The sequence below is a fragment of the Girardinichthys multiradiatus genome, chromosome 19, assembly GCF_021462225.1.
Source record: "Girardinichthys multiradiatus isolate DD_20200921_A chromosome 19, DD_fGirMul_XY1, whole genome shotgun sequence".
Classification (NCBI taxonomy): domain Eukaryota; kingdom Metazoa; phylum Chordata; class Actinopteri; order Cyprinodontiformes; family Goodeidae; genus Girardinichthys; species Girardinichthys multiradiatus.
In genome coordinates, this window is record NC_061811.1 from 29,968,014 (window position 1) to 29,983,508 (window position 15,495).

Here is a 15,495-nt window from a genome sequence, read left to right on the forward strand (position 1 = left end):
CCTACCCTAGTGTTTGAGGAAACAGACGTGTTTAAATAGGAAGTATTTGTTTTAGCTTACCTGGCTGTTTTTTTTTTTAAGTAACCGGAGCATCATGTGATATTTCTCGTGTTTTCGCTACTTTGTTTGTATCCAACCTGTCCGACCGGATACGTTTCATCAGACCTCGCCTTAAAATGGCAGCTTTAACACTGGTTTCTCTCCTGGTTTTGATTCAGGTGATCAACTTCAGCAGTGGCAGATACGAACCGACCTGGGAGTCCATTGATTCCAGACCGCTTCCCGAGTGGTTCGACCAGTCTAAGTTCGGCATCTTCATACACTGGGGGGTATTTTCAGTACCGAGCTTCGGCAGCGAGTGGTTCTGGTGAGCTCTTCCTCTTAGCACCTTTTTAACTTCACAGAGATCCAGGAAGTCCTGTTAGTGTTGATAGTTAAGCCGAGCATGGGCGTAGAGAAGCCCCTCAGGGTGTGGGGGGCTTTCCCCGTGGAAATAAGACCTGAATCTATTGATCTGTGGAAAACCTGAAAATGGCTAGGTTCTAATATCCTTTAATTGTATAAAATTTAACATAATGAATAAAACTTCAACATAAAAAGTGCATTGTAGCAGTCTGCATCAGCTTTAGGAAAAAATAAGGACTTTACCTGAACGTTGTTTATAGGTGATTAGACTACTGGCTGCACCATCCCGCATAAAACACCTGTTTAATTGATATCGTGATATGCAGTTTCAAAACATTTCTTAGGCGAATGTAAAGTAAGCATACCCAGAATATTACCTGACTGTGTCTTCATACCTGTTAACAAAGTAGGCGGGGCTTATTGCTTAATTTTTGTCCAGAGAAAACTTGGGTTGGATTCACCTCAAGACAAGTAGGATTTCATTAAACAGCCTAAGAGTCTGTAGGTTAATCATTTCAACTGTCTATAAACTAAAACTGAACAGATTTGATATGTTGGCACATACTTAACTGAGCCCCTGCAAGGTCTAGATTCCATCAAAAATTGGGAATGGTTTATATCCCAATTTTAGGATTTAAATATACAGGTGCTGTTTGTAAAATTAGAATATCATGAAAAAAAAAATGTATTTCAGTAATTCCATTCAAAAAGTGAAACTTGTATGTTATATTCATTCATTACACACAGACTGATTTATTTCAAATGTTAATTCTTTTAATTTTGATGATTATAACTGACAACTAATGAAAACCCTGAATTTAGTATTTCAGAAAATCAGAATATTAAGAACAATACAATAAAAGGACTTTTAGAAATATTGGCCAACTGAAAAGTATGAACATGAAAAGTATGAGCATGTACAGCACTCAATACTTAGTTGGGGCTCCTTTTGCCTGGATTACTGCAGCAATGCGGCGTGGGATGGAGTCGATCAGGCAGTGGCACTGTTAAGGTGTTATGAGAGCCCAGGTTGCTCTGATAGTGGCCTTCAGATCTTCTGAATTGTTGGGTGTGGCGTATTGCATCTTCCTCTTCACAATAACCCATAGACTTTCTATGGGGTTGAGGTCAGGCGAGTTTTCTGGCCAATTAAGAACAGGGATTCCATGGTCTTTAAACCAGGTACTGGTAGCTTTGGCACTGTGTGCAGGTACCAAGTCCTGTTGGAAAATGAAGTCTGCATCTCCATAAAGTTGGTCAGCAGCAGGAAACATGAAGTGCTCCAAAACGTCCTGGTAGATGGCTGTGTTGACCTTGGACCTCAGAAAACACAGTGGACCAACAGCAGTAGATGACATGGCACCCAAACCATCACTGACTGTGAAAGGTTTACACTGGACCTCAAGCAACATGGATTCTGTGCCTCTCCTCTCTTCCTCCAGACTCTGAGACCTTGATTTCCAAAGGAAATACAAAATTTTCTTTCGTCAGAGAACATAACTTTGGACCACTCAGCAGCAGCCCTGTCCTTTTAGTCTTTAGCCCAGGCAAGACGCTTCTGACGTTGTCTCTTGTCCACTCTTTGTGAATCTTCCCCACATTTTTGAATGGGTTTTGTTTCACAACCCTCTCCATGTGCAGTTATCCCTATTGCTTGTACGCTATATTTCTACCACATCTTTTCCTTCCCTTTGCCTCTCTATTAATGTGCTTGGACTCAGAGCTCTGTGAACAGCCAGCCTCTTTAGCAATGAGTTTTTGTGACTTGCCCTCCTTCTGCAAGGTGTCAGTGATCGTCTTTTGGACAACTGTCAAGTCAGCAGTCTTCCCCATGATTGTGTAACCTACAGAACTAGACTGAGTGTCATAGTTCTATTTTTGTGGTGGACCAAAAGGCAGACAAGCACGGAGAAAAGCAGAGAGGTGGTCGAAAACTCCTTTAATTTAAAGCGAGTCCACTTACATGCAGGTAAGGTGCAGGGTGACAAGATTATCCAGTTCAAGGACAAAATCCAAAAGACATCTCATGAGGACATTGGAAAGACATAACGACACTGCGTGGAACAAAGGACGAAGGCAAACTTAAATACAGACAAAGGTGGACAAGAAACAATAGGGCAGGTAATCAGAGGAACAGGGAACAGGTGACACAAGGAGGCTGGGAGGCAGAGGGAGCAGGTGAAACAGATAAACCACTAAGGAGAAACACAGACCCAAGTAGAACAGGAGAAAAGATGACTAGAATAAAAGTAAACAGTAACTAAAGCTAACCTGTTAAAGGAGAAATTGGAGAATAAAGATAAACAGAAGAAACAGAGCTAAGAGGGACAATGAATGTAAAGGGAACAGAAACTGAGTAATTAACAACTAAAAGAGGAAAACTAATGATGAGAGGAGAACAGACAGGGAGGCAAAAGGAAACCAGAATTGTCAGAACACAAAGTGATGAACAAGAATACAAAACTTCAAACAAGAGCATCTAGTAAAACAAAAACACCAAACCACAAACAAAGTCCAAAATCTCACATCCTGACACTGAGAGACCATTTAAAGGCCTTTGCAGGTGTTTTGAGTTAATTTGCTGATTAGTGTGGCACCAGGTGTCTTCAATATTGAACCTTTTCACAATATTCTAATTTAAAAATAATAAAAATCATCAACTTTACCAAAAATCATTTTATGACAATATATAATTTTCCGCAAAGTTTTTTGTTTTTCGGGTCACTGTCTTTTAGGGGTTTTAATGTAAACTTAAGGCCAACGTTTGTTTTAGAATTTCACCTTATGTACAATGCATCTTAAATTGATCAAATTTCTAACTGTCAGTTGTAAAAGTTCATCTAAACTCTGCTGCAGACCAAAATCGTTAACGTTGTTCTGCCCCAAAATACGGATCTTTGTTCGCTTACAAGTGAACGCTGAAGGGTTTCGCTTAGTCTCCTTGCAGGTAAAATGATCCATCTTTTTGGGCAATATGTGACCTATAGCTGTTTTTTTTCCCATTATATAACCGTCGGAACAGCGCCAATCAAATCTATATATATAATTTTTTCAAATCAGACCAAGGCCACTTTCACATGTGGTCCTAAATCAGATGTTGCTTTCAAAGCTCCCTCATTCTGAATGGTGGAATCCCATTTTATCCACTTTTATGTGATTGAAGAATGACAGACCCACCGTTCCGAGCTGGATGAGTTGGGAAGCGGCGAGATCAAATGTAAACGATAGACTAAACAAGCAAGGCAGACACTGTCGATGGGGCCGGTCATGTTTTATCAGCCTATGTGTAGCGTCCATATTTCTGTCCTTAAATACAGGGTGCTCGGTGTGATGTCATGCCCTCGTGTGCACATCGCAGGTCACTTCAAGGCTGTAGACTGTTCACACTGTAGTCTAGTTCAGAATCAGAATTCTTTATTTGTCATTGCTCCACATGGGTGCAACGAAATTTCCAAAAATAGAACAAAACAGTGCAGGCAAGTAGTGCAAATTAAAGAAAATAAATATTAAAAAGTTATAAGTTATTAAAAGTTATAAAAAAGGATCAGGTAAGAACCGTGCAAAAAAACCAATAGATTTCAGTAAAAACTCAGAGTGGAGCATAAGATCTTCAGTGCGAGCGTTACCTTGCAGAGGGAAAGCAAACGAACTGTTGACCCTAAAGAGATGGTCAACATGCAGGACAGTTCACTTGTAAAAAAGCAATGAGGTTTAAAAACCAAAGTTAAAAACGAAGGTTTGATCTCTTCATTCTCTCTTTTTTTGTTGTGAACAAGCTGACAGAGGGGAAAGAATTTCCATTTTTGGTTCTGGCCATTCAATGAGCTGGGTTTTCCCTCTTACTGGTAAGGGGTTGTTCTGGCTGTATGGTCCCAAACTAGCAGCTGGTGTGACGTTGCTAAAGTGTGAAAGTTAGCCCAAAAAAAAAAAATGAAGCTGTAAAAGCTTTCCGTATTCCCCGCCCAAATGAAAGGAAAAATTTCCTGTTATGAAACACCTGGACAGTCAAGGTGTATTTTTTAATAGTTCGCCACCCACCCATCACTTATCTTACCGTACCTTATTAAGGTAATGGTGTTTGAAAATTAGAGTAAAGCTATGAGTCAGTTATGGTGGAGCGCCTAAAACCTTCTTGTAATCAGCATTGTTATCTGCAGATTAGGTCAGCAGGTGTTCAACAGATTTTATTTCTGACCTTTGAGGCCTTTATTTGTTTTCCAGGTTTTACTGGCAGAAACAGAAGCTGAAGCCATATGTCGATTTCATGCAGAAAAACTATCCTCCAGACTTCAAGTACCAAGATTTTGCACCACAGTTTACAGCTGAGTTCTTTGATGCCAAAGAGTGGACCGACATCTTTGCTGCATCTGGGGCAAAGTACATTGTTTTGACTACAAAACACCATGAAGGTACACAAGCAAAGACTACCAGTAGGATGATAAAAGTGCTTTTGTGATCGTGGAATTTCAAACCAGTATGTTTGGAATTTGAAGTGGACTGAAATGAACTTCCTGACCTTTGCTGATGGTGTTTATGTCTGTAATGTCATGAGCTGTGCTGTTTTGCTGGCGTGTTTTGCAGGTTTTACACTTTGGGGCTCAAAAAACTCCTGGAACTGGAATGCCGTAGACGTGGGACCAAAGCGAGACCTGGTGGATGAAATGGCGAGTGCTGTGCGTGCCCAGGGGGGCATTCATTTAGGGCTGTATCATTCTCTGTTTGAGTGGTTTAATCCGCTCTTTGAGCAGGATGCTGCCAACCTCTTCAGTACGAACTACTTCCCTACCACTAAGACGCTCCCTGAGCTTTACGAACTTGTTTTGAAGTACAAACCAGAGGTGCTGTGGTCCGATGGAGATGGAAATGCACCCGACAAGTACTGGAACAGCACGGGCTTCCTGGCCTGGCTCTACAATGACAGGTAAGCTTGGAAATTAGAGGATTTCCAGATGTTTTTTCATCACTGATGTAATGGATGTATATGTTGACAGTCCAGTACGAGACACTGTGGTGACGAACGATCGGTGGGGGTACGGTTCCATTGGCAAGCATGGTGGATATTACACTTGTAGTGACCGCTACCAGCCAGGACACCTGGTCAAGCACAAATGGGAAAACTGCATGACCATTGACCAAAAGTCCTGGGGCTACAGACGTAACGCTCCTCTCGGTGACTACCTCACCATCGAGAAGCTTGTGGCTGTGAGAAACCCATACTATCTTTACCTGCCAATGAAAAACATGCGAGTTCCTTGACTAAATAATTCGTTCCTATCACTGCAATGTTTCATCCATGGATTAAAACCTTTACGTACCACTTTATTTGACTTTACAATTACATTTTTCCATGATTGGTGGATTCAAGCCATAAAAATGCTCAAGTCTCATGTATAAATGAACTTAATCATATATTATTATCAGAAAACTTGGTATTACACTCAGTTTTCCATGTGATGTAAAAGATTCTGACCCTTAATCAAATCAAAATGCCTCTAATTGAGCTGCTGCTAGAAGATATCCATTAGATAGTAATATTTATCAGAGTTACAGAACCACATTCCTTCACAGTAGAGTTAAGTATAGAAAAAGGCTTAAATCATCAGTTGTCAGAGGAGGTACATAACTTCAAGTGTTTCTGTTTTTTTTCACATTTTATTTCCATATCTTTCTGTTTTTGCAAAACAAAATATAAAAAAGGGATACATTTAAAAAGGTAATTCTTCTTTATAAAAAAAAAAAAAATACAGTTAAAATCTGTGTTAACCCTAGTGTGATAGATCTCAGTCTACGTCTTGTGCGTGTGCCTTCAGACTCTGGTGGAGACCGTGTCCTGTGGAGGCAACCTGCTGATGAACGTGGGCCCCACGCATGACGGAAGAATTGCTCCAATCTTCGAGGAGCGCCTCAGGCAGATGGGTCAGTGGCTGAAGGTGAACGGGGGTGCCATCTACAACACAACGGCATGGCGGTCTCAGAAGGACAATGTCACTGATAATGTGTGGTGGGTCCTCGTTCGTGTTTCAAATAACCTCTATGCGAACGGAGCGCCTCTTCTGCCTGGAAAACGGTTTCTTAGAGCTCAGACAGAGCAAGTCAGCCCTCCATAGTGATTGGATCATGGCTCTTCCTGGACTTTATTTTACTGGATTCAAGGACAGATTTGACCTAGGACACCTTAAATGTACATGTTCTGAAAAATGGGTGTTTTGCACCTATGAGTAAACTGGAGTAAATCAGACTTTAGTTGAAATGGACCGGTATGCTTCCTCTGTCTTGCTCTCTAGAGCGACTGTTGTTGTATTTGGGTTCTGTGTAAATGAACTGAACAGAACTGTAACTTCTGCAGGTACACGTCTAAACCTCAGGAGAAGGCAATCTTTGCCATCTTACTGGAGTGGCCAGACGATGGATCAGTGATTCTGAATGAACCGGTGGTTACAAAGGGACAGACTCAGGTAAAATATATTGCCTGGTAGAATCTTCCATAACATAGCATTCAAACTAATTAAAACGTATTTATTCAAACAGTATATGTATCAGAAACTGATTTCCTTAAATACCTAGCAGAGATACAAACACTATAAAAAGGAAGTACATCTCACACTAAGTTGTAAAGTACATTTCACATTTCGTCTAGCATGTTTTTTGTGTGTACTTCATTGTTCAGAAACTTTTCAGTTTGGGCTTCATCTTCAAATGATAAAAAATCACACACTGGAATCTGGGCTGTTAAATAATTTGAACCTGCACAGAACCACATCATTTATACAGTTAAACTAAAACTGACAAAGGGTGTACTTTCTATTTACACTGACTGTATAGTACAGTAAAAGTATTAATACCGCCTTGATAGCTTCTTCCCTATTTTAGCACATTACAGTGGATAGACCAACAGAAAGTAGTGCATAATCGATTGTGGCCAAATCGTGACAAAATGTGAAAAAGAAAACACGCAAGGCACCATATCAACGTTCTTCATCTGTTGTCTCTGGCCTTAAAAGGTGGAGCTTCTCGGTCACGGCGCTCTGCAGTGGGAGCCTGCGAAGCCCTGCGGACTTCGGGTTGTTCTGCCTCAGCTGTCCTTCAAACAGATGCCGTGCCAGTGGGCCTGGACTCTGAAACTGACCGGTGCCTCCTGAAGGAAAACGACTTCACTTGAACAGAAGCTGCCAGTGCAGCTGGCCAGAAGAGACTTTTGCTCTCTGGCTTGAATGACTACATTTAATCTGTTTTTAAATAGAAATCCAGTTTTGAAAATTACACTTTCTGGATTTTCAGCAAGTTGAACGTTTGACAATATGCTTAGTTAATTATCTTTAAAAAAAATCTCATGCTGGAAATGAAATATAAACATCACAGATTTGTACAAATTTCTGCACTTGTTAACAAATTTGTTAACGAAGAAGTTAATTTTCTTTTTAATAAAATATTCTGCACTATTTGTTTATGGGGTCACTTGTTCTGGTCAATCTCCTTTTTCTAGGTGAATCATTAAATTAATAAATCTCTGATGGAAATGGGTCTCTGTGCAGTTTCTTGTATTATGTCAATCCTTGAACTAATTATGGAAGCTTATCTGTGTAACTTGAAAATAAGATGTGAGATTTGGTATGCTAAAATTATGGGGTTAAAACTTTTTCAAAAATATGACTTAATCATGAATGAAATTTAACGTTTGGATTTAGAAACTGAGTTTAAAAGTCAAAGTCATGTCTTTGGAAATTGGCAATTATTTTAAATCTCATTATTTCCATTTCATATTATTACTTTTAAAATCAAAATTCTGATTTTGGATCTCTTGATAGGTTTATAATACTTATGTCTGAAAGTTATACATTTTTATCATAATTTGGATTTTTTTTTTATTGTTTACTTTAAAAGTCAAAATTAATTTTAGATTCATTTGAGCTTCAGGCCTATAATTCTGACTTTTAATCTTATAATTAACTGAAATTCAACAGGATTTTAAATATAATTATGACTTTATATGTCTCTTATATGTCTTTAAAACTCAAAATTATGATTTTGATTGTCATTATTAGGACTTCAGGTCCATAATTATAATAGGTTTGATATCTATGACTTAAATTAACTGTGCTTGAACATGAAAAGTATGAGCGTGTACAGCACTCAATACTTAGTTGGGGCTCCTTTTGCCTGGATTACTGCAGCAATGCGGCGTGGGATGGAGTCGATCAGGCAGTGGCACTGTTAAGGTGTTATGAGAGCCCAGGTTGCTCTGATAGTGGCCTTCAGATCTTCTGAATTGTTGGGTCTGGCGTATTGCATCTTCCTCTTCACAATAACTCATAGACTTTCTATGGGGTTGAGGTCAGGCGAGTTTTCTGGCCAATTAAGAACAGGGATTCCATGGTCTTTAAACCAGGTACTGGTAGCTTTGGCACTGTGTGCAGGTACCAAGTCCTGTTGGAAAATGAAGTCTGCATCTCCATAAAGTTGGTCAGCAGCAGGAAACATGAAGTGCTCCAAAACGTCCTGGTAGATGGCTGTGTTGACCTTGCGCCAACACCAGCAGATGACATGGCACCCAAACCATCACTGACTGTGGAAATTTTACACTGGACCTCAAGCAACGTGGATTCTGTGCCTCTCCTCTCTTCCTCCAGACTCTGGGACCTTGATTTCCAAAGGAAATGCAAAATTTACTTTCATCAGAGAACATAACTTTGGACCACTCAGCAGCAGCCCTGTCCTTTTAGTCTTTAGCCCAGGAAAGAAACTTCTGACGTTGTCTCTTATTCAAGAGTGGCTTGACACAAGGAATGACAGATGAAACCCATGTCTTGCATACATCTCTGTGGTGGTTCTTGAAGCACTGAATCCAGCTGCAGTCCACTCTTTGTGAATCTCCCCCACATTTTTTAATGGGTTTTGTTTCATAATCCTCTAAAAACTGAAGTAATAATCTTTGGACCAAAAGAAGAGCGTCTAAAAGTTAGCACACAGCTTCAGTTAATACAGCTAGAAACCACCAGTCAGGCTCAAAACCTGGGTGTAGTGATGGACTCAGACCTGAACCTTCAGAGGCACATAAAGACAGTAACTAGGTCAGCCTTCTATCACCTAAAGAACATCTCCAGGATTAAAGGACTAATGTCTCAGCAGGACCTTGAAAAACTAATTCATGCGTTCATCTTTAGTAGAATTGGTTACTGCAACGGTGTCTTCACAGGTCTGCCTAAAAAGTCGATCAGACAGCTGCAGTTGATCCAGAACGCTGCTGCCCGCCTCCTCACTAGAACTAAGAAAGTGGAGCACATCACCCCGGTTCTAAAGTCCCTACACTGGCTCCCTGTAGCTCAGAGAATAGACTTTAAAATACTTCTGTTAGTCTATAAATCACTGAATGGCTTAGCACCAAAATACATTACAGACTTGTTGTCAGTGTTTGAACCACCCAGACCTCTCAGGTCATCTCGCTCAGATCTACTCTGCACACCCAGAACCAGAACCAAACATGGAGAAGCAGCTTTTAGTTCTTATGCTCCACTAATCTGGAATAAACTGCCAGAAAACTGTAAAAGTGCTGAAACCCTAAGTTGCTTTAAATCAAGATAAAAAACTTATTTGTTTAGAGTGGCCTTTGACTGTGCCATCTAAACATTATTAGTTGCGTTTTCAGTCCAATTTTCCTTTCATTTTCTTGTCCATCATTCTATTCTCTTTATTTTATCTTATTTTACTTTTTTAAATTCCCTCTGTTGTTTGATTTTATCATTTGATTTGTTTTTCTGTGTCTGTATTTGTGTTTATTTGATTTGTGATTGTATTGTAATTGTATGTACAGCGCTTTGAGTGTCTCGTGGCTGAAAAGCGCTATATAAATAAACTCACCTTACCTTACCTCTCCAGGGTGCGGTTATCCCTATTGCTTGTACACTGTATTCCTACCACAGTTTTTCCTTCCCTTTGCCTCTCTATTAATGTGCTTGGACTCGGAGCTCTGTGAACATCCAGCCTCTTTAGTAGTGATGTCACCTCTAACACCGAGGCTTCAAACTCGACAGGGTACTTATGGTGAAGCAGTGGGCCGGAGCTTGCTTCATGTGACGTCACCGATGACGTGTGAACCACTTCACTGCTTCATTCAGACCGAGTCAGCTGACTGCTTCGAGTTGACTGGTGGAGTTTCAAACATCTGGCGCGATTCAGTGTATTTAAGATGCTCTCAAGTCCCGGTTCACATCCCCGTTCTACACGTATTATACGTTACGAACAGATCTCGTTTATGGATATTCAGAGTTTTGGTGGATTATTCTGTCATGGAGCAACCATCTAGGAAGCGTTCCCAAGCGTGGGAATATTTCGATTTGGTGCCACCTAATAATAAGGTAATGTACATTCAAAGTGTTTATTAGAAAGCCTGTAGCCTATACTATGCAGTAGTGTTATAGTCATGGTATCATGTTATGCAAGAGGTGCAGTAACGGGTCGTTATCTTGGTTTTACAGGTGCAGTATTTGCTTTGCCCGCAGCTGCTGACGTATAATAATACTAATACGTCATCAATGCTGAGGCATTATAGAGCCAAACACGTCGTGCCACCAGTCAAGGTCAGCATAACGTAGATATACATGCAGAATTAAAAAGAATGACAGTTAAATGTTCGTAAGTTAAATTGAAGTTACTTTTCTTAGTTTTTTTTAGGATCCAGGAAGCAAGAGCTTGATGAAGCTCTTGTGGACTTCATAGTGAAGGTCTCCCAGCCTTTCTCTAAACCTATACCACTCAGCCAAACAGTTCTTTGTCACACCAGCCTCCTCTGTTCCCTGTGAAAGAGTATTTTCCGAAGCTGGAGAAATTGTCTAAATAAAAAAAGAAACCGTTTGAGCCCTTCTACTGTGCAGAAATTACTCTTCTTGAATAAAAACACCTGAAGTAACACAAGCACCCTCTTTATTACACCAAGCACACTCCCAAAGAAAATATGAATGACAAATCAAAAATGTTCACTTCATTTATTTATTTTTTTGTTATTTATTTAAAATGGGACAATGAAATTTCATAAAACAAATGACAATTCAAGTTTAAGAAGCCAGAATTAGCCTAATGGCTATTTTTCATCTGTAATCCCATACAGTTCACATTGTTTTTAAAAATGTTTTTCATGAGTTAATTACTCAATCTTTAATGGGTTACTAAAAACACATGTACAACACGCATTTACATACATAAGTGCTATTATTTATAGAAGTGCATCACATTCGCAGGGCTTCATTTGGTGCAACAATCACTACTGCCAGTAGATGTCACCCAAGGGAATTGAATGAAGCTTCGGGTAGTGAACCACTTTATGACACAATGGTTCAAAATGATTCTATGCATCAAAAAACCTCATTTTGACATCACTAGTAAACAGACTGTTAGTAAAAATCCTCATAAAACAATCACAAGATACAAGGTATATGGCCAGGGAGTACTACCACAAAGGGCAAAAACACTCAGGCGTAGAAGTGCAGGTGAGCCGCCCTCATATAGTCCTCTGAACTGATGAGTCAATGAAGAACACCTGTCACACCTTCGGTTCTCTAGCTCCGCGGCCTCTAGAGGTGGAAAAAGGAAGCAGCGGGCGCGGAGACAACCAGACTCTGACAGGTTCACCCCAGGATGCTTAAACTCATTTACTTTGGGCTGGGGCTGTAGTATATCCCAGCATATTTTAAGCTGCAGATGCCAAATTTTATGCAAAATATGAATATATTAGGAGTTACCAGGTACACCCAGTTTTATAACAACACTTGTTGAAGGCCTGGTATCATACAATCAGAGACCTGTTTTAACATACCTAGATCAGAGAGCTGAGAATGCATGAGGCAATTCCAGTTCAAAAGCTGCTGTTTATGCATTTATTTATTCACTGTCTACACAATTATTCAGCAAGTTAACATTTTGACCATATCATATTTACTTGGCATATTTTACAACTCCAAGATGTATGAATTTGAATCAGCTTTATTGCCAGGGTCGTACATACAACAAACAAGGAATTTGTTATAAGATATATTCTGCATATATCTTTATGTCCTTAAATACATATATACAATATACACATATACAAGGTGGAATTGCGACTTTGGTACTCTATCAGAGAAAGCCTGGGGGAAGAAACTGTCTCTGTGGCGGCTGGTTTTAGTAAACAGTGCTCTGTAACGGTGGCCTGAAGGTAAAACTCTAAACAGTTTATGTGCAGGGTGTGTGGGATCTGCAGAGATTTTTTACAGCTCTTTTCCTGACCCTAGACCTGTACAGGTCCTTCTCAAAATATTAGCATATTGTGATAAAGTTCATTATTTTCCATAATGTCATGATGAAAATTTAACATTCATATATTTTAGATTCATTGCACACTAACTGAAATATTTCAGGTCTTTTATTGTCTTAATACGGATGATTTTGGCATACAGCTCATGAAAACCCAAAATTCCTATCTCACAAAATTAGCATATCATTAAAAGGGTCTCTAAACGAGCTATGAACCTAATCATCTGAATCAACGAGTTAACTCTAAACACCTGCAAAAGATTCCTGAGGCCTTTAAAACTCCCAGCCTGGTTCATCACTCAAAACCCCAATCATGGGTTAGACTGCCGACCTGACTACTGTCCAGAAGGCCACTATTGACACCCTCAAGCAAGAGGGTAAGACACAGAAAGAAATTTCTGAACGAATAGGCTGTTCCCAGAGTGCTGTATCAAGGCACCTCAGTGGGAAGTCTGTGGGAAGGAAAAAGTGTGGCAGAAAACGCTGCACAAGGAGAAGAGGTGACCGGACCCTGAGGAAGATTGTGGAGAAGGGCCGATTCCAGACCTTGGGGGACCTGCGGAAGCAGTGGACTGAGTCTGGAGTAGAAACATCCAGAGCCACCGTGCACAGGCGTGTGCAGGAAATGGGCTACAGGTGCCGCATTCCCCAGACCTGGGCTACAGAGAAGCAGCACTGGACTGTTGCTCAGTGGTCCAAAGTACTTTTTTCGAATGAAAGCAAATTCTGCATGTCATTCGGAAATCAAGGTACCAGAGTCTGGAGGAAGACTGGGGAGAAGGAAATGCCAAAATGCCAGAAGTCCAGTGTCAAGTACCCACAGTCAGTGATGGTCTGGGGTGCCGTGTCAGCTGCTGGTGTTGGTCCACTGTGTTTTATCAAGGGCAGGGTCAATGCAGCTAGCTATCAGGAGATTTTGGAGCACTTCATGCTTCCATCTGCTGAAAAGCTTTATGGAGATGAAGATTTCATTTTTCAGCACGACCTAGCACCTGCTCACAGTGCCAAAACCACTGGTAAATGGTTTACTGACCATGGTATCACTGTGCTCAATTGGCCTGCCAACTCTCCTGACCTGAACCCCATAGAGAATCTGTGGGATATTGTGAAGAGAACGTTGAGAGACTCAAGACCCAACACTCTGGATGAGCTAAAGGCCGCTATCGAAGCATCCTGGGCCTCCATAAGACCTCAGCAGTGCCACAGACTGATTGCCTCCATGCCACGCCGCATTGAAGCAGTCATTTCTGCCAAAGGATTCCCGACCAAGTATTGAGTGCATAACTGTACATGATTATTTGAAGGTTGACGTTTTTTGTATTAAAAACACTTTTCTTTTATTGGTCGGATGAAATATGCTAATTTTGTGAGATAGGAATTTTGGGTTTTTATGAGCTGTATGCCACAATCATCCGTATTAAGACAATAAAAGACCTGAAATATTTCAGTTAGTGTGCAATGAATCTAAAATATATGAATGTTAAATTTTCATCATGACATTATGGAAAATAATGAACTTTATCACAATATGCTAATTTTTTGAGAAGGACCTGTATAAGTCCTGGATGGATATGAATGACAAATCAAAAATTTTCACTTCATTTTTTTTTTTTTTGTTGTTGTCATTGATTTAAAATGGGACAGTGAAATTTCATAAAACAAATGACAATTCAAGTTTAAGAAGCCAGAATTAGCCTAATGACTATTTTTCATCTGTAATCCCATACAGTTCACATTGTTGTTAAATTATTATTTTTTCATGAGTTAATTACCCAGAATCTGTAATGGGTTACTGTTAGGTTGAATGTATATACATTAAATATTCACCATTATCACTCACATATATTTCTTGTCTATTCTAAAAGGTCAGATGCAGATGTGACCCAGCGTTCTGAAACATTCTGCATTCTCTTGTTATTTTGGTCTATGTGTAGCTGGTTTCACAACACCCGAAAGCAGAACCAGCTGTTCCTCTTTCCACTCTCTAACTCTGCCTGACCTGTCTTGCACCCCTATTTTGTGACCTGATATGTCTGTTTACTTTGTTGTATAAAATAAACTCCGTCGGTGATCACACCTCTGTAGTCCACTGCAGATCAGTGTGATTACCCTCGCTGCGAGTAGAAAGAGTCTCTGTGTCGTTCCTCTGAGTCTGACTGTTGGTTTGAGCTGATCACTCATTCCACACCCCAACAGTTACTAAAAACACATATGTACAACACGCATATTTACATACAGGTCCTTCTCAAAATATTAGCATATTGTGATAAAGTTCATTATTTTCCATAATGTCATGATGAAAATTTAACATTCATATATTTTAGAGTCATTGCACACTAACTGAAATATTTCAGGTCTTTTATTGTCTTAATACGGATGATTTTGGCATACAGCTCATGAAAACCCAAAATTCCTATCTCACAAAATTAGCATATCATTAAAAGGGTCTCTAAACGAGCTATGAACCTAATCATCTGAATCAACGAGTTAACTCTAAACACCTGCAAAAGATTCCTGAGGCCTTTAAAACTCCCAGCCTGGTTCATCACTCAAAACCCCAATCATGGGTAAGACTGCCGACCTGACTGCTGTCCAGAAGGCCACTATTGACACCCTCAAGCAAGAGGGTAAGACACAGAAAGAAATGTCTGAACGAATAGGCTGTTCCCAGAGTGCTGTATCAAGGCACCTCAGTGGGAAGTCTGTGGGAAGGAAAAAGTGTGGCAGAAAACGCTGCACAACGAGAAGAGGTGACCGGACACTGAGGAAGATTGTGGAGAAGGGCCGATTCCAGACCTTGGGGGACCT

General features: G+C 40.1%; 1 protein-coding gene and 1 long non-coding RNA gene across 2 annotated transcripts; both read left to right on the forward strand.

The window, feature by feature from the left end:
• Positions 1 to 23: 23 nt before the first annotated feature.
• On the forward strand, positions 24 to 7,926 carry fuca2 (alpha-L-fucosidase 2). The gene is made up of 7 exons (XM_047345378.1): positions 24 to 367; positions 4,627 to 4,814; positions 4,987 to 5,326; positions 5,397 to 5,607; positions 6,216 to 6,406; positions 6,752 to 6,860; positions 7,407 to 7,926. Exons 1-7 carry the CDS (start codon positions 177 to 179, stop codon positions 7,542 to 7,544), a joined length of 1,368 nt encoding a protein of 455 aa, XP_047201334.1. The 5' UTR covers positions 24 to 176; the 3' UTR covers positions 7,545 to 7,926.
• Positions 7,927 to 10,135: 2,209 nt separating this feature from the next.
• LOC124856018 lies at positions 10,136 to 11,277 on the forward strand. The gene is made up of 3 exons (XR_007035213.1): positions 10,136 to 10,757; positions 10,878 to 10,979; positions 11,074 to 11,277. It is a non-coding gene; the product is annotated as an uncharacterized LOC124856018 (long non-coding RNA).
• The last annotated feature ends 4,218 nt before the right edge of the window (positions 11,278 to 15,495 follow it).